The sequence below is a fragment of the Thermobia domestica genome, chromosome 6, assembly GCF_964235325.1.
Source record: "Thermobia domestica chromosome 6, izTheDome1.hap1.1, whole genome shotgun sequence".
Lineage (NCBI taxonomy): Eukaryota > Metazoa > Arthropoda > Insecta > Zygentoma > Lepismatidae > Thermobia > Thermobia domestica.
Genome location: NC_137459.1, coordinates 118,987,494 through 119,014,102, shown reverse-complemented (window position 1 = coordinate 119,014,102; position 26,609 = coordinate 118,987,494). Strand labels below are relative to the sequence as shown.

Sequence of the window (26,609 nt, the reverse complement as noted above, 5' to 3'; positions counted from 1 at the left end):
AAAATTAGAAGTGCATCAAATGAATTTTAAGAACGGAAAATGTAATTTCTCCTATTTTACTACCAAATATTTTCTGATTTTTAAGTATTTATCCTCATTAATTCGTAATAATAAGTATGAAGTATATCAAATATACATATTCTAAGGTATTTACATTAAATAATAAAAAAAATAATTAATAAACTCTGTTGAAGACAACAACAGAATAATAATAATAATAATAATAATAATAATAATAATAATAATAATAATAATAATAATGAGGAGGAGGAGGAGGAGGAAGAGGAGTAGGATGACTAGAAGTTCCAATTTTGTCCAGAAGATATGAATCGCTAAATAATGTTTCCTGTCATCTAAAGGCGCGATATGTAACTTTTATCATTCTATAATTATACATCATTGTTTCAATAGTAGAAAATGGGACATGTTCAGCGTTAAAGTTACCGTTACCCGTAAATTTGTTAACAGATTGATTATATTAATCAGTGGTCGCCAAAATTGTGAAGTGTCTGAGCTACAGTACCGTTCTTAAATCCTACTGTGAGCTACCAACTAAAAGAACTACCAACGTAAAAATAAACCTTACATTTGTTTATTGCCTATAAACCTACATTTCTAGTAAATCTGAAATCAAACTATCCATGTTAACAAATATCTAATAATACACACACACACACACACACACACACAAAAAAAAAAAAACATAACGTACACAACCCCAAGCGTATACAATCAACTGTGAGATTTGCTGACAATGACAGTTGCGCGGGAGAAGCAAGCAGTTGTTATCAGCGCCACCTGTCATTAGAGTCGCTTAGTGGAGGAATCAATGTTAGCGAATCGGAGCTTTAACGTGATCTATCGAAAATAATCCTGCGAGCGAGCAAAATGGCATTAACGGGCATTAACGAACCGACTTTAGGTAATTGCTCTAGTTATATATAACAAAAAAGACAAAAAGAAAACTAACTTTCGTTCAAAATGTATGACTGATCATACGGAGAATCCGGCGGACACAGAACTTATCAACATTGGAATCTTACAAAGCCCACTAGCGCGATCCTAGTAAACAGGTTATTCTATTGGACCATGAGTGCTATGCGTTTTAGTACAAATCAAAGAAGAAGAATAAAATAAATACAGAACTTCGTTTCGTACAGGCCGGGGATCGAAGATCGTATTTTTATTAGTTTATGAATTATGTTATTGTCAAGTTAAAATAAAACAAAACAAAATTTGTAGTTCAACGTTCCACCATTATACACCGAGGCTTGAGGAAACGGTGATTGTGTTGGTGAATGAAATTGCGGAATGAAAAATAAATAGGGAGAAACTATAGAAACCCAACAAAGCCCACACATACTGTGTTTATCCAGTACAAAGTTTACTTGGAGCGAGCTGGGTCGAACCAGGGAGACCACGCACCAGAAGTGAGTGCTTCACCACGGAGTCCAGCTCTGAAATGATGCAGTTTTCGTCATAGGTCTATATGAACTTTTTTATCTTATTTTGATGCAAGGAGTCACCCCTTACAGTTTGCCGGTTTAGTTCATTAACACCCTATATATATATTAGGGTGGAGAGAAAAATATTTTTTCGAAATTCGAATTTGGATAGGGGGCAAAAGTTGCAACATATCGTAGTACCATAGAAAATTTCAATTCTCTAAAATAATTTTTAGCGGGGCGCAAGAGGCCTTAAATTTTAGATTTTGCTAATTATTTTTCATTTACTATGTAAATATTTAGCAAATCTTCGCTGAAAATACACTGTAATTTGTATTGTTGATACAGGGCAAAAGAAGCATCCTGTATCAGTAAATAGCAACAAGAATTTTTAATTCTCTAAAATTAATTTTATCCGAGGCGCAATGGCCCTGAAATTTGGGAATAATAAGAAGAAAAGTGATCAACTATAAGCATTTTGCGACTTTGTCATAAAGATGCTTTTTTTTTTTTTTTTTTTTTTTGCTATTTGATAACAGTTTTCTTCTGATATCCTATAATGAACTGGTTGGCAGTGTTGTCAGTAGTATGATAGTCTGGTGGGTGGTGACAGTGATGAACTAAGAGGGGCAAATGGGGCTGGTGCTCCAGGCGCCGAAATGGAGGACACAAACTTGGCAAATATTTATTTTCACTATAAGGCAAGGACATAAATTTTAGCAACTAAAAATAAAAGAACACCTTAGAAATTTATCAGGACAACTTAGGATCATATCCATAGAGCATAAATTATCTTTTGAGCTTCAAATCAATCATTTGAGGACATTGTAAAAAACCTTTGCAGCCAAGAAGCATGAAAAGTTAAATTTAGTTCCAGCTTTTTGTGTTTTCATTTAACTTCTCGATTTAAGAGATTTGCAAAATGTCCGTGTATAATACTTGAGACAACAGTTTGACTGTTTGTCATAATTAAATATTTTATTCTAAAGCAACATATTGTTGATTCATTCTACACATACACACGCCCCGATATAATTCCAGAAACATTTTGATTTACTGTTATTATGATAAGTCTATAGAATATGTCAAGCTTGCTACTCTCAAATTATTTGTCAATCAGATACTAATTAGTTTTGGTGTTTATCTTGTACTAAAAACAGTGTGTACTGCAATTTTGAAGTCAAGCTTTACCACTTGAAAAAATGGAATAGGAAAACTACTGTATGATGCCGATATCAGTTATAGTTGGGGAGCGTTTTGGTTGGTTGGTCAGGAGGAAGGGAGGCTAACCGAGTTCTTGCCTTGGGCGACAACTAGGCTAGTTGCGTCGCTGGGTGGTGAGTAAAAAAAAATGATACTCGGTTATATTGAAGTTACTTGAACAAAGAAATTGAAGAAAAGAGAAGAAAGGAAAGCCAACAAGCGATCTTACGGTGAAGCTTTTAACCAAAGAGTATTATATCCTACCAGTTACATTATCAATCTTCAGATTCCTCTTCATCTTCGGAAACAAGAAAGGAAGGCGATAAAGAACATGTTGAAGCTGGAGGAGATCCTGATTTTAGTTGGAAGTATTCTTTGAAGAAGACAAGAAAACAATCACAGATTGGATGCACGAAAATGAGAAAATTTTTACCAAAATTAGCAAAATTGAAGGAGAAAACCACCGTGACTACAAGAAAAATTGCAGCAATTGCTACTGCAGTTTTGGGAGAGTTTAATATTGTGAGTCCAGAGAGTCGCAAAACATAATTGACAGAAGTAAAATACAAAGAGAATCGAAAAGTGTAAAAACTAAACCGGCTGTTAATAAAGTGAAACCTCTTGCAATCTATTTTGATGGGAAGAAAGATCAAACACTCGTGATGTCCGAAAGTCACATAGATATGAAGATGGAAGAACATTATTGTATCCTTGAAGAACCACGTAACAATTTTCCCAGCCTCTTTGACCAGATCAGCATCATCAAAGAATGTTGCTAGTTCCATCTGCTGCGAAATACAAGAAAATAATGTGGACCTATGAGATGTGGTACCTATCGTCTGTGATGGCACTAATACTAATGTTGAGTCAAAAGAAGAAGTGATTAAGAATGCTCGAAAAGCATTTAGGGAGGCTCTTGCAGTTGGGGATATGCTTATTGCATTTCATTGAACTACCACTTTGTCATTAACTAAAAGAAATCGATGATATAACTACTGGTTCTTACACTTTCTCTGGCCCTATTTATAAATCTCTGGTTAACAATGGCTTACAGACTTTTGTGTGTATATAAATCAATGCCAAATCCTTCAGAGGAGCTCAAAGCTCTTGCAAAGTTCGTGGTAAAAGTATATGCACCAGTTTGGTTCAACATCAAACTGAAACATCTTGTCAAATACGGAGTTAAATATTTGTTTTTGAACACAATACTTTCACGAATGTTTGCAAGAACCATACAAGACTTCTGTCAATAAAATCATTTTCAGAAATGCATTCCACGCGTATCTTTAGAATATTTCATTGCCATGATTGGTGACGACAGATCAGCTACACGAATCCTTGCTGCCGATAAAATCCTCCAATCCAGAAAACAGTGTAAACCTTTTGAAATTCGTTTCTTCCAATTGCCAGTATTAAACTTCGTGGCTATAATTTACACAGAAGTTTCAAACTGAAATCAGTGTAACATAACAGAACCACCGATACTGACTCATGTGACAGATAGCAAATTTCAAGAAATTTGCTCTTCAAAAAATGCATGTGTTGATATCCCAGAGTTACCATGTCATATGCAAGCAGTGGTAAGATTAATGAAAATAATTAGTGAAGCTTCTTTAAGTATGTGTGGCTCGAGAGAGAGATTTCCTTATTTGTTCCAAAACTGACTCGAGAAGATACATGGTTACTTTCGATACACAGTGGCAGTATTTTGCACGAAGACGTGAATGAAACTTATGAAACATTCAATCTAATGTTGGCGGGCGGGTGGGATTGAACTTGACGGCAGCCACCTCTTAGTGATGTAGCCTGTAACATTGAATATGAACTTCGGTAGCTTTAGAAATTCATCCGGACACTACGATGAATCTTAACATCCTCAAATTACAGTCTACTTCAAGCGAAGAGCTGCCTAATAATTACATAAATACCCAATAAACATGTATTTGTTTACAGAATCTATGAAACTTAAGGCCGTAACGCCCCAACTAAAATAATGTTTTAAAGAATTATAATTTTCCGTGGTAAAGTACTACGATATTATGCAACTTTTGCCCCATATCCGAATTCGAATTTAGATTTTTTTAAAAATTGACCTCTTTTCACTTATTTACAAAATCTATCAAACTTAAGGCACTTTGCGCCCCGGCTAAAAATTATTTTAGAGTATTGAAATTTTCCATGGTAAAGTACTACGATATGATGCAACTTGCTCCTTATCCAAAATCGAATTTCGAAAAAAAAAAATTTTGACCTCTTTTCACTCCACCCTAATATATATATATATATATATATATATATATATATATATATATATATATATATATATATATATATATATATAACTGATTCATCATTACATTTGCCTTGTATGCCACATAACTTATTAAGTTATTAAATTTTCTTAGCATTTGTTGTTGTTGTTGTTTTTGTAGCAGTGACTACATATTCATTAAAATTCACGTATGATCACATATTCCCATATTCACCCGTTTTATCAAGGGTCTAGTATGGAAAGTCAAACTAGATCCCGGTAGTTGAGATTTGCTGGAAATTCGGTGACTGCACACTCATGTAATATTTTGTCTAACTGCAGATGAAAGCTTTCTTAGCAAAGTGAGTATAGTGCTCCCACTATCGGAGAGTCTAAAAGCTTTTCCATGAGGATTTCTCATGCAATGGCTCAAGCTTACAAAATGTTATTACATTTTTTTTTATTTCGTCTATATTAATTTAGTTGCGTCAGAAGAGGAGCATTAGGGAGCAACAAGCTTAGAATTAGCAAAATGAAGACAGAAAATTTGCTTCGCTCACTCAGCAAAATTGTAATAAAACATACAACTGGACGAAGAAGAGGTGGTAATAACGACGAAATTCAAGCACTTGGAATCAATACTACAGAAAAATCGTTCACATATATCAGAATCACAAATCACGTACAATTTCATACGGAAAATTTTGATTACTGTATGTTTCAACAAGTTCAGAGCATGTCAGTAAAAAATGTAACTTAACCCTTTCAGCAGATACCCTCACAATTGTGAATGCAGAATACACTACTTATAAATATTGTGATTTCAAATATACTCAACAGATGGCAATTCACTACCTGACAATTTATTATTCAGACACTCACAGACTTTGATTGGCATTTTCTGACAAATGAAAGTAGCATTCAAAATTGTGAAAGTATCCGCTGAAAGGATTAATAGTGCATTTATTTTTTTTTTAATTGTGCTCATGTAAAGCTATGCTTATCTATGCCTTGCCAGGACATACTATGGAGATAACGATGTTTGAGACAAAGGCAATACATGTTAAAAACAGTTTTACAAATTTACTTTAGAAAATAGTCTTAATATTGTTAAAAGCAAATAGTTTGTTTTGTTTTATTGTAGTGGATATCAGTGGCAACCTGTGGATTGTTGTTTCGGGTGTTGCAGTACGAACGATCGGAGACAGAAGGTATAAACTGGACATATTGACTAATCAGCATAACTTTAAATGCATCTGTGCCATAAAAGAATGTTCTGTGAATTTAAACCGGATTTTTTCAAACATTCTCCTGAATGAATTGCCCTTTGTTTTGTCTAAGCCTCAATTACAAGTCTTTCCACTGGAGAGCTGAGTAAACAGCTTCTTTTTTTTCAGTAAGTTATTTACAGAAGTCACGATATACAATTCATTCACAATTTGTAGGTTGTTTACAGAAATAGAGCACACACAATGCAACTAAATCTAATAATTAAAAACCAAACAGCTGATTCAAAAAAAAAAAAAAAAAAAAAAGGTATATGAATTGCAAATGTCATACATACACCACCACCACACACACACACATGTGCGTAAATGAGAAACTACATTCCAAATCATCCGTCTTGGTTATAAGCAATGCACCATTAACACAATACTCCCATGCAAGGCGAACCAGTTCTTATCAATGTAGTTAGTTCTGGAAAGCAAACTTTGAAACCCGTCAAATGTGGAATCAGCATGTAAAAGGATCAAAAGTCAAAGAACGTCAAAACAAACAGCATTGCCAGTTCTACACCCAGAAACGTTTGCTGGGAGGGATCCAGAGTATTGGAAGAGATCCAATACGTCTATGTAATATCTAGAGATGCAAAAAAGCCGGCTTTTTTGAATCGATGTTTTTTTTTCACATAAAAAGCCGTTTTTTTTTAAAAAAAAAAACGAGAATTTTGGAAATTTTGGCTTTTTTCAACTTCATGATTTTTCTATCTAAATAGCTTTCTTATAGTATATTCTATAGTTAGATAAAAATTCCATGACCTGAATGTGATATTTCGCTCTGAAATTCACCATCAAGATGGATGGAGCACATGTTTTACGAATTAAAGCTAACATGAAGAATGTAGTATTTGAGGGTAATTTTAGAGGCTATTTAACTTTATTTTAACTTTTGAGTTATCGACATCTTTTTTCTTCTCTAGTTTGTCATCCGTGTTTCATTTCTAAGAGCTTTTAGTACTCTAGCTTCTAGCGCAAAAGTTAAACTTGCCCGTTTTTCTATTTATCCGTAAAAGCGTACGGTTTTCAATATATCCGTCAAACCGTACTTCCACATTTCTGTTATACTGTAGCTGTGAAGTGATTTAGCAATAATTTTCCGGACACAACCTTGAATACCAATTTATACAAATAATCAGTAGCGGATTTAGAAAAGTACTTTAGGAGGGTTTTTTTCTGATTGTTTCGTTTCCTAAAAAGTCCTAATTTTATTTGGGAAGTGCTTGAAGTTTATGAGTGCAGGCATAACTAATATTTCGTTTCGTTTATATGTTTAGCAATAATCTTCCGGATACAACTTTAAAAATCATTTTATACTGAGAATCAGTGGCGGATTTAGAAAAGTATTTTGGGAAGGGTTTCTTACTAATGTTTAGTTTTTTTTTTAACATTCGTAATTTTTATTTGACGGGAGCTTAAAGTTTATGAGTAAAGGCATAAATAATAGATATTTCGTTTGTTGCAGACATTCCGTAACTTTGGGGAACGGGCTTCAGTCCGAAAGACCGCCCCCCTAACCTTCGCAAAACTGTCACTGCTGGTAATTAGTAATAATAACGATTTAAAAACAATAAAAAGGTAAGTCGCCCAACTCACAGTACACGCACTATTTCTACATTCACAGATGGAATGAAGAAAAGCTTTGTCAGAATGGTCGAATGCTGGTTGAATCCCGGACTTCCCGATAGAAGCGCAAAAGCTAATCACTCAGTCATGTTTGTTGTGCAGTTGTATTTAGCTTAACTTAAATATCTTCCGTAGTCTTTTTTTTTTTGGGGGGGGGGGAGTTCCGTAATGATATGAATCCCTCTTGTTAAAAATTCAGAAAACTTGAGGATTGGATAAACTGTGATGGTGGTTCTATAAAATTTAACTGTAGAATTTCAAGAATATACAGAACCAAAAGCTCTAGATGTGCAGCCTTTAAGTGTATCATATAAATCTAAGTATTTCTCTTATGTTTTATTTTAATTTTATTTTGTTTCAAAAAGAGGGTATGGAATATTTTAAAGTAAAAATACTACATACTATTTTGCTAGTTATTTGTGTATTCTTTAAAAAGAAGTGTTTACTTTTAGGGTTGGCTGATTTACACCAACTTTTTTTTTTAATAACTGGTTTAAACCACAAAAATAAAAAGAATGAAAAATGCGAATCGTGTGAACTTCATGGTAACGTTTCCAGATATCAAACTACCTGCAATAGTTTTATTTCCCTTTCACCTTTTAATCAAGGTGTCCCATGTTCAATTCTCGGTCGAACCACAATCCTTCTTTCATGCGTAACCCAAGTAGCGGTTCGGATGTCAGTTTAAGCGAAAGTCTTCTCCTTGATAACCTCGGTATTTCGTAAGGATGTTAAGCCTAAATATACAAAACAAACCAAATTGTATATTTCTACATGCCTAAATGCGTGTTGTTTTATAAAGAAGCCAATATTGATAGAAATTGGCAAAATTTATCGATTGCCTACGTAGCTTCCAACATTAGCTTGGATTGGACTTTCAATGATATCTAAGTACCGGTACTAAATTTGTAATTTAATACCTCAGTTTTAGCGTACTGATTATGGTACGTTGACCTTTAAATTTTACATGCAAAGCAATAACAAAATTTTCCCGTTATTGTCTTACATTTCAAGTAATGACGGGATTTTCCCAATGGCTAGGGCGGGAGATTCTCAACTTAAGAAATTTACTGACCGCACTTCTTTAAGCTTATGGGAGTTTTTCCGGCATAACCCCGCTGTTGCATAATAACATCAAGGCGAAACAAACAGGCTATTTCTGTGAATATGTAATATAAATACATAAAGCAAAAAATCTAAGTCAAAAAAGCCTGGTTTAAACCAAAAAAGCCTGGTTTAAACATCCCCCAAAAACGGGTTTTTGGCATTTTCAAAAACAACCACGGTTCTTGGCAACTCTGCTTACTTTTGTATATAGGAGGTTAAAAAATTCTTATTATATACATTGGTTAATCCTGTGGAATTCATAATGTAAATGTGTTGAAGAAAAATTGTTTGAAATATTTTTTTCGAAATTCATAGTTTATTTTCGATGTTTTATATTAATATCAGCATCAACCACTAATTAAATGATTTTTTGTGTTATAGAGAAGCGATACAAAGTCTGTTTTATCAATTTAAAGCAGTATTTTGAAAAAAAGCCCAAAATTTCCGAAGCAAAAAAGCAAAGCAGAAAAAACCGAGTTTTTTTCCCAAAAAAGCCGGTTTTTTTTCCGAGCCTTTGCATCTCTAGTAATATCCAACGTGTCTTATTCTGTATCCGAAAAGATGATAACAATTCTTTACTGTCAGCTATAGGTTTTTAGAAAAAAAAATGATAGAGTGAAATTTTTTATACGAAAAAAAAAAGAGTACATGATGAGGAGTAAAACAAAATATTTACCCTACATCAATCATTTCTCTGTTAAACAAGTATAATTCGTTAAGAAAGTCTACAAATGTTAGTCGAGTTTCAAAATTTTTGGGAGGTCCTCACCCGGTGGACCCCCTCGTGGCTGCGTCCCTGAGCAATGCTAACTAATCCCAAATTCAATGTGGCGTTTCTCATCATACAGTTTTATGTGGAAAGTTATCAAGAGCATAAAATATATTTATTTTATAAAATAAATATGTATATACTAAAATACTATCCACAAAAGGGGAATTCTGTAGGTATTGACTTATTGATCTATATTTGGTTCACAAATGACTTACAAGAAGCATTCATTATGCATATAAGCTAGGAATTAACTTGTAAATGCGTGTTTACTTTCATTTGCTTTCTACTTTACTACATATTTTCTTTCTTATTTTGTAATTCTGCAATCACCTTTTTTAAATTGTCATTATATTGGTTTGTTTCAGTATAGTTCCGTAATTTAAACATATGAATGCATAATTATAAATTCCATATGTTAGTTGGTAGTGAAATAAAATTCAGAAATCTTATTTAGCGCGAAATACATTACCTTTCACTAGAAACCGTGCCGCATTGCAGAAGCACTGCAACGACCAGAGTCTTAACTTCTGAGATAGGGGAAAGGAGACTTAACATTTGCTCCAATTGCCGCGCTGTAGAAATCTGGTCGTTGTATGCTCGCTGCAACACAGTATCAATGAGAGGCTGTGACGGATTGCTTCTCGCTTTTTAAAACAGATAAATGAATTTTAGAGTTATGGAAGTAAGAAGTTTGTTATTTAAAGTATATATGGGAGTATTGAAAGTGATTTTTTTCCTGTTCTTTACTACTACTGCTAATATTTTTTTTTCTTGAAATACTTTGATCATTGCGCAACGCTGCAACACTAACATTAGCCGCCACTGGTGAGTATACAGGATGAGCTATGAACTGAAAATAATCTAACCGGAGCCCTGAAATTACGTTGTATACTATATCTACATACATGCAATACTGTACAACACATTGATAAGCGGCGAAAGCGATTATACGGGACTTACTTTAAATTTACCAATTTTTTGCAGAAGATTTTTGAATGACTCCATAACATGAAGAAATTGAGGCGAATCTCTTGAATATAACAGCAAGACGTTTGTAGTTTCGCAGTTACTTAAAATCTTCTGCCAGTTTTCCTCAGAATAACTTTTAATTAGCTGTGGTTCTATTTTCGCTGAAAATGAATAAGTCAATGAATAAATATTATATAACATTGAAAACGAATTCAATTTGTATTAACAAAAACGAATTCAATTTGTATTAAGACACAATTACAAACTGAACTCGTAGGGTAATGTAAATTAGTAGATTGCAACTTCATGGTAAAAAACCTACCATGTTCAAAACGTGTTGTAATAACTTACTAATAAATGACAGACTCGTCTGGCAATGGCAGATTCAAGTGCGAAACAATGCACGTTACATTTCCACGACTATTATCATAATGTTATACAAGTTCCTAGTTTTCGAAACAAACTTTTTACATGACAAAATCTTAATTCACATGGCATTTAAAGGTGAAAATATAATACTCATAGTAGCATAAAATCACAGAGCGTGGCATACTGGTAAGAGGTGTCTTTCTCCTGGAAAACAACGCACTCGTCCACTGCTCGAATGATGGCCAGACAGATGCACGACCCTGGGTATGAAATCCTTTATAGTTCGCGTTTTCTCTTGACCGCACACTATCTTCGTTCAATCTCTTCTCAACCGCGCAGTCATTTTCTAGGGGCAACTGCTTCTGCGATTTTGCCAAGCTGATTTCTGAGGTGCAGTAATGGATCTTGGACCACTACATCCTACTTCACATTCGGACCTATAACACAGCAACGGTGCATAGTTACAAGTTGTACATTACCAGATAACCTACATAGGTATGCAGGATTAAACATGTAAAATTTGATTGTTCTACGGTATGTGGAAGTGGGTAAGGGTAAAACTTTATCGCGCACCTATCGTTAGCCAGCAAATTTAAAAGAAATCATACATGTGCAAATTAATCAGAAACTATTGATTGGCGACCCCGGTTCATATAGGTGAAAGTGTTCCAAAATATTTGTAGAATATCTCTTTGGAAGGAATACATTGAATTACCAGTCACTCTACATAAAAAAAAGCTTGGTGAAGTGAGTGTAGAGGAGAGGAACGCCGAATTCAACTTCGTCCCGGGCTCCGAAATCTCTAGCTACGGCTCTCATTGAAAACGACCAAGCAGGCACCAAAAACTTAAAAATTACTGGAAACATTTTCAACATAAAAGTTAAAAAAAAACGACATGAGACACTCCTATATAATTCATGGGCCTTTTTGAACATATTGAGAGAGGACCAGTCATAAATGTTTTGGTGGGGATCGCTTGTATTTCCCGCTCCAGGGCCATCAATGGTCTTAATCCGGTTCTGTATATTTCTATACGGAAAACAACGGTAGTGTAAAATGTAAGTTATTATTTAATTTCAAGATACAGGATCATTTGAGATTTCAATTTAGCTGAATACTTCAATAGTAACAAAAATATAAAGCAGAGTGTTAAATCAGGAACCTTTCAAGGGTTGAATTACGAAAAATGTGAAAGGCTGTTTTCGAACATCATGAGCTAGCAACGCTGGTCTGGGATTAGCTGACTGTATTGCCAGTACTCGACGTGCTATCGTCCTTCGTTCCCTTACTCTCGTATGCGAGAAGTGCGTGACGTGTGTCTTTTTGTTCATATACCGCTACTTACGATATGAGGTGGAGGGTCTACTAAAAATAAAAATCACCGTCCAGGGGCCCACCAGGGAATTTCCCAGTTTTCCGCCTGGCCAGTACGGCCCTGAACTAACGGGTATGTTAGCAAAAAAATTAGCCATTATACTTTCACAATAATGATAGGTTAGAGATGAACATTGATCACTGTTGTTTTTCTGATTTATGAAGAAATGACGCATACAAAAGCTTCCTTACACCATGAACATTTTATATGTGCAATTTTGTTGCATCCGTCAAGGGAACAGTTCGCATAACCAAAGCGAAAAGCAAATTCGACAGATGATTCAAAAATTATATAATTTGGTTTGTAACCTGAATTATGGTACGCAAATTGAAACAATACAATAGTGACTATCACGTAATGGCGCAGGTGGATTGTGGTTTCGGGTGTTATAGTACGAATGATGGGAGACAGAATATACCTAGGTATAAACTAGACTCATTGACTAATCAGCGTAACTTTAGTTGCAAATGCTATGTGACATGTGAAATTAAATAAAATTATATTTAAAAAATAAAAGAAAGTAATGCAGAATATCTTATCCGATTAGTCACCTTATTTAATAAGTAAGTTTATTATCCTCTCTTTGATTGGAGTAAATTTATTTAATGCATGGTGGCTGAACTCTGGTATTCCCATTATCAGGTCGTTTACGATGGAAAACATAACCAATGGTGATAACGTTTCTTGGAACATTCAGTTCCTTGAAAGTGTCAATTCTTCTCGATGTGGGAAAACGCCTGTCTCATTTTGCTGTCGTAAGAGGTAAAGTTAATATTAATTTCAGAAGCATTGCAGATTCACTAAATAATTTTCCCACATTATTGCCACAGTTTATTCTAGCAAACCAGTCCCTGACAGTGATCCAAATTCCTCTGCAGCGTAGACTGAAGACAGTTCGTGACAGTGTTAGTGCGGAAAATGTAAATTGAATACACTTTATTCACAGTTTTTCTAGGAAAAATTAAACAAATTGTGGAAATATTTCTAAGGCAAACAACATTGCTGCCATAAGATGCCGTGTGAATTCAAACCGGATTTTTTTCGAACACTCTTCTGAATTTCCCTTTGCTTGTTTTGTCTAAGCCTTAATTTCATATTTTTTTCTCAGCAGAGAGCTTGGCAAATTGCTTTTTTTTCTGTTTTTTTTTAAGAAAAAAGTTATTTACAGAAGCCATGGCATATAATTCACTCAGAATTTGTAGGTTATTTACAGAATTAGAACACACATCCAACACAAGTAAATCTAATAGCTAAAAACCAAAACAGATTCAGAAAAAAAAACAGCTGATACAAAAGAGGTATCTGTATGATTCGCGAATGTCACATATACACCAACCCACACACGTGTGTAAAATGAAAACAAGATTCCAAATCAACCGTCTTGGTTGCAGAGTTGGGTAAATTTCAATTGAATTAACAATTAACAATTAATCTGTAAATTTAATTGTTAATTGCAATTAACAATTGAATTAAGTAATGCTTAATTGTTAATTGCAGTTGGCCATTAATAATGGAAAATCAATTGCAATTTATCAATTGATTGTAAGTAATTGCAGTGGAAAGTAATTGCAATTGAATTCAGTAATTCAATTGCATTTGAAATTAATTGGCAATTAATTAAATTGCAATTGATTTCCACAGCTATTACTTTCAATTGATTGATCAATTGCAATTGATTTTCACTGATTAATTTTCAACACTGTAGTTCAGAGAGGGCGTGGGGCAATGGAAACTTTAGTCACGACCAATTGACTCACCACCCATCGTAACCCACAACCCACCTTGACCCACTCTTACCCACCGCCGCCATGAACCACTCTCACCCACTGTGACCCACAGACCCACCAAAACCCATTGTCATCAACTCTGACCCATGATTCACACCCTCTTCTCTACTGACTAAAGAGTTTAAACTTGTAATAAAACAAGCCTATGAAATTATCATTCATCGGAGTTTGAATTTCTACGATCAATCGCTCAAGCACCGCTCTATTACAATAAGGGCGGACATTGGCGTCTCTGGCATGTAAAATTTAGGGGGACATCAAAGGAAATGATCTAACTGCTAGTGAGTATCTAAATAAATTAAATTAAAATAAAATATTGAATATTTCGTATTTCAAAATATTGGGAGGGGCGCGTCCCCCGACCCCCCCCCCCCCGCCAGAAACCCCCATGAGGGCGGATCTGAACTTTCTAATATAAATAAATTAAAGAGTTCGTTAGTGTCTGTCTGTCTATCTTTGTGCGGCCTGCGGACCAGACGAGTGGACCGAAACTTTTCAAAATTTGGTCACGGGTAGCTTGGTCTAGGCCCCAGATCGAGAAAAAGAGATTTTTTTAAATTTAGAACTAGGGGGTCTCAGGGGAACGTTTACCGGGACCGGCCTGGGAACCAAAAAAGTTGACAGAGAGTTACTAAAGTTTGATTAAGGATACCTATACCTTGGCCCAGGTCCCACACCAAGGCGAAGCGTTTTTGACAAAATTAGAACCAAGGGGTCTCAGGGGGGCGTTTACCGGGGCATGTAAAAGTAATAAAAAATGACCGATATCAGTGTCGATTTCATAGTTTTCGCGGTCGCTGATATCAATGTTAAAACTCCGATCGCATTAACTTCCAAATTCATCCTGTTCGGCTTTGGGCCACGGGTCAACGGGGGTGGGGGGATACCGAAACGTAAAAGTAATCCAAAATGACCGATATTAGTGTCAAATCCATAGTTTTCGCGATTGCTGAAATCAATAGTGACACTGCCATTAGCAATGACTTTCAAATTCATCCACCGTTGTATGCTGGCCTTGGTTCACCAGAGGAGGAGTTCCGAGACATTTAAAAATAATCGAAAATGACCGATATTAATGTCAAATCCATAGTTTTCGGGGTCGCTGAGCTCAATGGTGAATCTCAAGACCGCGTTTACTTTCACATTTATCCCCCAACAGCTAAGGAACGGGGGTATTGTAAAGGGGATCACGAGACATGTACAAATAATCCACAATGACCGATATTAGTGCCAAATCCGTAGTTTTCGCGGTAGCTGAGATCAATGGTGATACTTTCAATAGCGATGATTTTCAAATTTAGCCAACATTGTATGCGAGCCGGGAGTCACCGGGGGTGGGGAATTGCGAGACATGTAAATATACTTAAAAGTGACCGGTATTAGTGTCAAATCCATAGTTTTCGCTATCGCTGAGATGAATGGTGATACTTCACAGGCCTTGACTTCCAAATACAGCCCTCATCGGCTGCGGGCCAGAGGCGTTGTGTTTTCTAAATTGGAACCAGAGGATCATAGGGGCTTTTACCGGGATACCTAAAAAGGTAGTAGAAAATGGCAGATGTTAGTGTCACATTCATAGTTTTCGCGGTGTCGGCTGAAGGCTAGAGGAGATTTTTTCACAATTCGAACCAAGGGGGTCTGAGGGGGCGTTCACCGGACATGTAAAAGTAGTAAAAAATGAGCAATATGTGTGTCGAATCCATATTTATCGGGGATGCTCAGAGGTATAGTGACATCCCCGATAGTGTTTACGTTCAAATTCAGCCCCAATCGGCCTTATCAATGAAAATACATGTACGTTGTTAGATATATATTCACACAAAATATATCCAATTTTAGAAATGTTTCTCAATTGTTCTCCCGTTGTTTAGTTTGTTTACATTGATATTTTATTTGATCCGTGCGAAGAACGGGCATAACAGCTAGTACGAAATGGTAAAGTGTTTGTCATGGACTAAATTACAATGAATTCAACTGTATAGATAATTATTATAATTATCATTGATAATTATTTCCTTGATGTATTATAGATACTTTTCAATGGAAAAAAAGAATAAAATTTGAGTCCCAAATCAACGTAAAATAGACCAACGTAAAGGAAAAATTTTTAAAATTTTCCATATAATTAAGCTTACAAACTTAAAATTTCCATGTAATTAAGCTAAATTTCCATCTTTGTGTCGTTTCGTGCGCCTATTTCCTCGTTTTGTGCGTCATCGGAAATGGGTCAATGTTATCCTACAAATATGGCGGAACAAGTTGAGTTGAGTTGAGTTGAGTTGATTTTAGTTTAGCGTCCCGTTCAGCAGCGAGGCTATATGAGACGTGGACCTACTGATTAACGTGGAATCCGAACCACATGAGCTCCCGCCGGGAATCGAACCCGGGTCTCCCACGCCAAAGGCGCGTACGCTAACCGCTTAGCCACGAAGGAGCTCATGGCGGAACAAGTTAACGCTGTGCCGTCAGGAACGATTTCGAGCTCGTTTCCTTCACATCGTCTTGTGCGTGTTTTCTACCGTTTTGTAAACCTATTTCCATGTTTTGTGAATCAATGGTAGTGGGTGAAAATGGGCATTCAATGTGGGAAGAAAAATGACCCACTCTCCCACCAGTATCGAATTTTGAGGTCGCTTTTCTCGCATTGTTTAGTGCACGTTTTGTTTTTGCGCATATTTTCACGTTTTGTGCGCCAACGAAAGTGGATCAAAGAAGACCTACAAGTATGGCAGAAAAAGGCATATTCATCCCACTTTCAAGGCCCATTTTGACCCACTTACACTGATGCACAAAGCGACACAAATCATGCATAAAAATGTGAAGTTAACGACCTCAACATTCGATGGTGAAGGAAAAGCGTTAAGTTATTCCGCTATACTTGTACGCCATTTTGACCCATTTTCATTGACGCACTAAAGTGGAAATAGGAGCAAAAAACGGTACAAAACAGGCACTATGCTATGCGAAAGAAACGACTTCCAATTCGATAGTGGCGGAACAAAGGCTCTTTTTCCCCATACTTTGATGGACCATTTTGACGCTTTTCTGGTGATGCTCAAAACGTGGAAGTAAACGAACAGAACAGTACAAAATATACACTAAACGATGTGAAGGAAACGTCCTCCAAATTCGTTGGTGGCGGAACAGCATTAACTTGTTTCGTTATATTCGTAAGTCCATTTTGACCCACTTCCGGTGACGCACAAAACGTGGAAATAGGGGCACGAAACGGCACGAAAATTCACTAGTCGATACGAAAGGAAGGACCTCGAAATTCGGTAGTAGCGGAGTAGTGGATCATTTCCGTCTCTCCTTTGAGGCCCATTTTAACCGTCTTCCAGTGACGCACAAAACGTCGAAATAGACGCAAAAAAGGGCACGCTATGTGAAATTAACGACCTCGAAATTCGATAGTGACGGAACTCTTGGTCATTTTCGTCCCATCTTGGAAGCCCATTTTGACCCACTTCCGGTGACGCACCAAACATGGAAACAGACGCACAAAACAGCACAACACAATGTGAAGGAAACGACCTTGAAATTAATTGGTGGCTGAACAGCAATAACTTGCTCTGCCATATTTGCAGGCCCATTTTGATCCACTTCCGGTGACGCACAAAATGTGGGAATAGGCGCCTAAAGCGACACAAAACATGCAATAAAGATGCAAAACAATGTACCTCGAAATTCGTTGGTGGGGGAACAAGTTAATGACGCCGCGAGCACCAATATAACTATATACTGTAGTTCTTACCATCAAGGTTGAGACCTGCACGGTCCATTTTTTTAGCCAAAGTAGAAGCCCAACCGGGATAATGATGTCAACCGGCTCGGCTCGGTTCAACTGAGCGTACAGCTTGAGCTGGCTTGGTTGTGATAACCCATCGACTCGGCTCAATTGAGCCGATGTCTTGAGCCGGCTCGGTAGGGACGAGTCATCGACTCGGCTCGATTGGAGCCAACGCACATAAGGCCGGAAAACGAAATTACGGCGCCAAAAATAGAAAAAAAAATATTGTGATGAAACTAATCAGAAATGCCTTCAAAACAGTCCCTATATACCAGTCCATGATGTACCGTAAGAATTTGTTTTTTGAACGCAACACAGTAGCCAGCGTATGTGCGCAAAGTTGGAGTTTATTTCGAACGCCCAACTGCAGTTAGTTGCGCCTGAGTAGCTGACGGAGAAGCAGCTCGTGCTAAATTTTCCCAAAGTGACAGTAACAAGATTTCAATACGAATATTGAAGAGTTAGATATATATAGTGTACATCTGAAATGACTGTGAACCTAACAAGTGAGCCTAGTGTAAATACAGTGCAAGTAGTATGATGCACTAGTGCGGTGTCGAAACAAGGAAGAAATATTTACTATGCATAGAGTTATAAAAAAAGTTCCAAAGAGTACCGCGACTATTCTCGGACAATTCGACAATATATCTTATATCGAACATAGAACAGGAATACACACGTCCCCTCTTTTCCCCCTTTCCTGATTGGAGCGTATTGTTTACACATAGTTGTGGCAACGATCTGTGAAGAACATGAAAACTAAGAGAAGAGAACTCTTTATAGTGTTATTTAAAGATTATTTTAACAATAGGTATTCATTCAAATGTAATGAACAATTATTACAGTATACATTAAACAAGTGTGGTATCATTGAACTTGCTGAGCAACGTGGAAATAAACTGAAAATTGTAGTGAAAGTATTTGTGTCAAAGGTTTTGGCAAAATGGCGGGCATGTAATTACATGTACGAATGGGAAATAAGATATGGAGTGACTTGATCAAGACGTAACACTTCCGGTGTTACAACCATCGCAGCGTCCCTCAAGAACATCACGGCTTTTGGAGCAAATGAGAAGAGGAAGATTAAGAAAAGTGTTCGAAGAGAGTTCGCAACGAAGTAAGGAAAGATATGTGAAGGAAATTGTAAAGAATACCAGTTCCGAAATGCTGTGCTTGTATGTAGAATCAAGTTTGGTGAAATCTGGCAAGAGTACTGCAGCCGAAGTTGTGAAATTAGCGATCCAGTCTTCGCCTAAGAGATTGAAAAATATGAAAGCGATCCATGATACCTCATCTGCTACTATATGACCGTGCAGCCCTGACGAAGCTTTAGGCCTTCTAGTGGATCTTAGCTTGAAAAAGGAAGATTGTAAAAGGATGAGACTTGGAGCAAAAGAAAGAGGAGCAGATATTTATCCATCATATCATGTGCTAGCAGACACAAAGAAGTGTTATCCTGCAAATATTACGGTAACTGAAAAAGAGGCTGTGGTCCCACTGCAAGATGAGCTCAATCATACTACACTGCGTTTAGTACAAGTATAGAGTTATGTGATACTGCAGAACATTTCGGAGGACTGTGATATTATCGATATTTATTATAAGTGGGGCCTAGATTGTAGCGGTGGCCACAGCATATATAAACAAACTTTCGCGTATAATTCATAATACGTGGATTCCAACATACTTTTATATACCATTGTGCCATTGTACGTGTGTCAATCTAATTGTAAGAACACAACAACATTTTGGAAGAACAGGACTCCATCATCGACAAGGTAGTGCCGACCAATTGCCTCTAAGATAAAAAAAGGAAACGGTTCACAATGTGAAATCAGAGTACAAAGACAAATATTGCAATTGCAGCTAATATGATAATCGTTCTCGGCAATAAGACAATAAAATTTAATCTTATTCCGCATATAGGCATATAGGCGTAGTCGTCTCATGAGGATTTCTGAGCAGGATGTCCAATAAAATCAACTTTTTTATTTTTGGCGTCGTAACTCGATACTTTGGCCCTATGTGCAACGGCTCGAACCAGCTCCGTTGAAACGAGTCCATAGGCTGGGTTCGAGTCAGCTTAACTGAGCCGATTGCTCGAACTGGCTCGGTTGAGGTAAGTAATCAGCTCGGTTCGGTTCGGCTCGTGTGAGCCATCGGCTCGAGCTGGCTCGGTTGGATGAGCTGTTGGCTCGGCTCACTTCTCGGTTCGGCTCGATAAGTGAATGAGCTGTGGGCGAGCCGCTTGAGTCGTTGACAACCCTAAACCTGGGTCGAGCAGTATTGAACATGTTTGGCTGGAGTCCTATAACTTTTAACATTTTTTGGCTCGAAACCGAATTCTTGCTCCTCCTGAACTCAAACCTAGAACCTCGTGACCGATGTCCTTGCCTCCTGAAGATTTATTGACGACAGAGATCGACAGTCAACTAATTTTTAGTACTCAAATACAAACCGCCTATATTCCATTTTTATAAAGGTACAGGGTGTTATAATAACTAGTTATAATAGTAGTAGTAGTATCATTGACAATTATATTGTATATGTAGGATACTTGAAGGGAGTAGTACTTGGAACTACACAAAGGATTTAGCCCGGATTGGCTCGTTTTGGCTCGACTCGATGTAATCTCGATCCGAATTCGAGTCGAGTTGGGGGAAATTTTTCGAGCCGAATTCTCGAGTCGAGCTCAAAGATGTCTGCTTCGAGTCGAGTCGAGTTTTAAAGAAAACTCGCTCGTGCCCATTCCTATTGTATGCATGACGGGCATATATAGTTCTTTCTAGGGGGATAGAACCATAAACATAATATATTTTAAAAAATGCTTAGTTTCACGGCTTTCTTCCCAGGGGGGCGAAGGGATGGTAGTTATCCAGCATTTCTTATAAGTACCTTATTTAAAATATGTAAAACAGTAACAAGTGGACAACACAATATACTCCCATCTTCTTATCTTCAGTTTTAACTGCTGATTTCAATTGCAATTAACAATTACAATCAACAATTACAAGTTTCAATTGTCAATTGCAAATTAACAATTAAATGTTTCAATTGCAGCCTTTGCGATTGACAACTAACAATTAAAAGTTTCAATTGCCTGGTGACCAATTAACAATTAACAATTGACGAAAATTTAATTGCAAATTTTAAGATTGAATTCAATTGCAATTGAAATTAATTGTCAATTACAAATTGAAATTATTGCAATTGAAATCAATTGCAATTATTTTTTCGAGCAATTACTTTCAATTGATTGATCAATTGCAATTGATTTCAATTGATTTTGCCCAACACTGCTTGGTTGTAAGTAATGCACGATGAACGCAATATGCTTCCACGCGAGAGAAAATAAAGCTTATCAATGTAATACGTTCTGGAAAGCAAACTTTGAAACCCACCAAATATAGGATCAGCATATAACAGAAAGTAAAGGTCATAGATCGTCAAAACAAACAACATTGCCAGTTCTACACCCAGAAATGATTGATGGGAGGGATCCAAAGTATTTGAGAGGGTCCAATACGTCTATGTAATATCGAACCTGTCTATTCTGCACCTTAAAAGGTGATAAGTACTTAATTACTGTCACCACCTATATTTTTTTAGGAAAAAATGATAGAACGATCATTTTTATAAGGAAAGAAAAAGTACATGATGAGGTGTAAAATTAAATATTTACCCTACATGAATCATTTCTTTGTTAAACAAGTATAGTTCATCAAGAAAGTCTACAGATGTTAGTCGAGTTTCAACATTTTTGGGAGGTCCTGACCCCCTCTTGGCTGCGCCCCTGAGCAATGCTAATTAGTCCCAAATCCAGTGTGGCGTTTCCCATCATACAGTTTTACGTGGAAATTTTCAAGAGCATACAATATATTTGCTTTATAAAAGAAATATGTATATACTAAAATACTATTCAGGGAGGGGGGATTCTATATATTTATTGACTTATGAATATTTGCTTCACAAATGATTGTACAAGAAGCCTTCATTATCTATATAAGCTAAGAATTAACTTGTAAATGCGTGTTTACTTTCATTTGCTTTCTACTTTACTACATATTTTCTTTCTTACTTTGCAATTCTGCACTTTTTTAAAATTGTCATTATATTGGTTTTCTTCAGTATAGTCCGGTAATTTAAAAAAAAAAAATATGAATGCATAAAAATAAATTGCATTTGTAATTGGTAGTGAAATAAAATTCAGAAATCTTATTTAGCGAAAAACCTTCTCGTTCATTGGGAACCGTGCCGCGTTGTTGCAGAAGACTGCAACGACCAGAGTCTTTAACTTCTGAGATAGGAGGAAGGAGATTTAACATTTGCTCCTATTGCCGCGCTTTAGAAATTTGGCCGTTGTATGCTCGCTGGAACGCAGTATAAATTAGGGGCTCTCTGACGGATTGTTTTTCGCTTTTTAAAACGGATTAATGGATTATACAGTTATAGAAGTAAAAACATATGTTCTTTAAAGTACATGGGAGTATTAGAAAGTATTTTTTCTTGTTCTTTACTGCTACTACTAATAATATTAAAAAAAACTTTGGTCGTTTCGAAACGCTGCAACATTAACATTGGCCGCCAATGGTATCACGGTGATCGGAACTGATTCATTAGCATTGACACGAACTTTATTTGATTATTTCGTCGGTTTACCATAACTTCATACTATGAGCAAATCTCGTGCCATAATCTTGGAATAGTCGGAATCGAAATACATCAAATGGTTGTACAAAACGTGTGCTAATTGTGCACTTAACGTTGAATCTATCAAAAAGTTCTCAACCGTGCATGAAATTTATTTGCTGTTTGTAATCAGCACGAATTAGTCTTTCAAATGGCATGCTTAGTTTCTCTGTAGATTAGTGCTTTCTCCTGAACTTTCCTTCTTAGCCACAAGGGAGCTAGGTAATAGGCATGAGATGAGATTGTTTACCAAATTATAACTTATTGGCATAGATAGATAATAATTAACGTTTTCCTATAGGCATGGTGATGTGAATTCAATTTTCGGAGGAAGTACATACAATCCGAATCCCACTATAACTGTAGGTTAACTTCTTAAATAACATTTCCGCTGAAAATGAGAGTCAACCGCAACAGGCCAATTAATCAAATTGATTAGGTTTACGGATTTCCTGAATCAAACATAATGAGTTTGTTTCACAAACAGTATGTCCTCGCCAATGGTTTGAAATTCGTGAGCCAAACCTGTGATACACAATAAGTACTTGACAGAAAGGAATAAAGGTCTTTTGACTTTGAATAAATAAGTAAAGTTTTGACAACATAACATTATATCTAGGCTGTTTCTACATAAGACAATACTACTTTTTTTTTACGAGAACAGATTATTTTCATTCAACACAATTGTTTTCGATGTACAATATTTAAATGATTCAAACCTCTGGTGCTTGGGGTCCCGGGTTCGATCCCAGCCCCCGCCAAGTGAACTTTGTGGTGGACAAACACCGTGTGCGTGGGTTTTCTCGGGGTTCTCCCGTTTCCTCCCACTTTCTTCATTCCACCATTTCTTTCATCACTCATCATCACCGTCTCCTTTAGCCTAACCGGCATAATCGTGGGACGTAAAACTCAAAGATTTCATTTCATTTTGCTCATAAAGTTATTTCAGTCAAATAAATATTAGATAATACAACATAGTGCGCACATTTAAATGTAAGAACGGATGTGGAAAATTATGGTGTTTAACAATAGATATGATTATTTAAAGAGAAAACAGCTTGTAATGTTAATATTTGGAAAGAAAACTTAAAGTTAATTATCTGTAGACATATTAGAGCACAAGTTATTAATTTACATACTTACCAGCTTTTCTTGAGGCTACCAACAATATAGAAACTACCAATATAATTGCTATTGATGTTCCGATGACAGCGTAGTAAGGAGGTTTTTGATCTGGTATGTGTGTTTCACTGTTGCAACTTTCACATGGCCCTGAATTAAAGGAAAATATAATGCGTTACTTTGTGACACTTAAGTGAGGTATGGAAACCACCGTACACTTTCGTACAACATATGTACTAAAAATAATTTTCAAATTTTAACTTCTATCCTAAATTGCAGAAAAAAAGAAAATAACTGCGTTTGACAAATTCTTGCTAACAACAGAGGTATTTGAGAACCCACTGCATTCAGTGTACGAGGATTCCATGTAGAATGTTCTGTTTAATATAGTTTCCCAAGTTAGACACTTAGGTTTGTGGAAGACTGGATCTGAATTAAGACAACATTTTGTTTATGACGAATGTACTGAAAATTCGAACTAGAAATAAAACAATACAGGGTTCGTGAAGATAACTAGTGTATTTTCAGCTTATTTAACAACAACATTTTAATCATGTTCTACTTCAAACACTTTAAATGCATAATTGTATCATGCTTTATCTATACCTTTTATCTATTTATATATTCACACACGTTGTTGGAAACACATTTAATAATGTCCAGTATACATCGTCCGAATCTAACGTAATTTGCTCTACCGAATGTGGGTCTATAAATTTATATACATCTTATGCACATCTTGATTTGAAGGTTCCAGTACGTAAGCGACAGGGTGGTCATAATGTCTGCAGAGAACATGCTAATATGTTGAAGGTTGTGGGGCAAGTGCAATTGTGAGTTCGAAAGTGTTGTGTGTGATCACAGTCTGTCTGTGTCTGCGATGCGAAAAATATACTAGTAAACACCTACCGCGTGATATTGGAGGCAACATCTAAATATATTTTCAGATTATCCAAAATCCATTTTAAAGTGGAGAGCATTTCTGGTTAGATTGAACATTGAACTCCCTTGTGAGTACATAGTTAGTTAGTTAGTGCCTTCCGTGCGAGATACTCGGGTATGACTCTCCGATAGGAGTTCATGTGGTTCGAATCTCACACGACAGGTTTGAACATAGTCCAAAACAGACATAAAAAGAAAATTGAAAAGAATTGCACATCCCACACTATAACTGAGAAAATCGAAGTTTGGAAAAATGAAATGAAGTATTTCAGTTTAACTTTTATGTCATTTAGGCTAAGGAACACGACGATTACGGCGAGTGAATGATGCTGGAAGAGTTCGTGGAGTGTGAATATGAGAGGAAACGGAAGTACCCCGAGAAAACCCACGAGCACGATGTTTCCCACCACAAACTTACTTGGCCGGGAATCGAACCATGGATTCCACGTACCAGAGGTAAGTGCTCTACCACTGAGCTACCATGCCCCAAAATAAAACCTTGGAAATTATGTATTGTTATGCACATATCTTTTAGTTATTCTCCCATTTTCTAATTATATACCCGCGTATAGAAAAGAACTAACGTAATTCTTTTGTTAATTTAATACAACATGAAATTAATGTATTATTGTTTAACTCATTTCAATGATATTATTTCTACATTTTCTACCCTATACACAAAAAATATTTCCAGTTTATGTTGAAATTTGCATCTGCCACTTCCGTGAGCTCAAATGTATACTTTCTTTCACTACAGTCCAGACCAAAAATTTAGGTAATTTACATTTAGTGTCTTTTAAGACCTCGATCTGGAAATTCAGCATTGCAAAATTTCTTTCATTATATTTATTGGTAAAGCCTCTTGCGGGAACTGCACCAGCACACTAGTAATATACTCTTACAGCTTACTAGTTAGTACACGATAATACACACAAAGTGTTAACAGATACGTATATAATTACAATATTACTTTTGTTACTTTGTATATTAACTAAGAACCATAATTTATTTATTCTATAGACTAAGATACAATATTTTTAATAGCTTTTTATATTCTCAGAAAATATAAAAAAAGTACTTATTTCCTTCAGTACAGGGCGCACTTTCCCCACAACCTTTGTGGTTCCCGCACTAATTTTACTTTTGTGTAAAGTGCATTTCTGTTTCACGTTAGTTTTTATTATTATTATTATTATTATTATTATTATTATTATTATTATTATTATTATTATTATTCACATATAACTGACTCTGCGGTGAATACTTGGAATTTACAGCTCTTACAACGAATAAAAGTAGTTTTCGCACAAATTATATTTTACGTCATAATAACTAATGAAAACAGTTTGAATGGGTATAATGTTGGGAGTTGGAACGATCGTTAATAATAACACTATAACCCTAATATAAAACCTGAAACGTTAACTGTAATTCACGGTCTGTGAGACCGCTACATTGAGTTTTATTTATGAACCATATATTTTTATAATTTAAGCTACTAAAAACAACAAATATATTTACGTTATTCTTTCTACAGTTGTACAAAATGTTTAAACTTATTTTGTGAACTTTTTCAGCATATATCGTTTTTTAACTAGCAAGTATACATGAAGTGTTACAACTCGCAAGTAATTGACGAAAGTATACACAAATGCAACAAAAATAATTAGGTATATGCTTTAAGAATTTTTGTTAATTACAAAACCATTACGAAAAAGTACAAATGCACCATTGTATGGTGGACCATTCTCATCTTTTCTTAATCGACCAAACATATACTCAGAAAGGTTACTACGTATTATTAATAAGTAGTCCAATCTTCTCCGGTACCTCACATTCCATTTCATCATTTTTTTTACCTTTTCGTCTACACAATCACACACG

The 26,609-nt window shown here is 35.9% G+C and overlaps 1 protein-coding gene across 1 annotated transcript in view; it reads right to left on the bottom strand.

The window, feature by feature from the left end:
- The window catches only part of LOC145688168 (uncharacterized), a gene marked incomplete in the record, with an annotated part of 1,122,992 nt that overhangs the window by 17,157 nt on the left and 1,079,226 nt on the right, over nt 1–26,609 (bottom strand). The window contains 2 exon segments of the mRNA XM_081762009.1: nt 10,642–10,811; nt 23,805–23,933. Coding sequence (XP_081618135.1) covers nt 10,642–10,811; nt 23,805–23,933 — 299 coding nt within the window.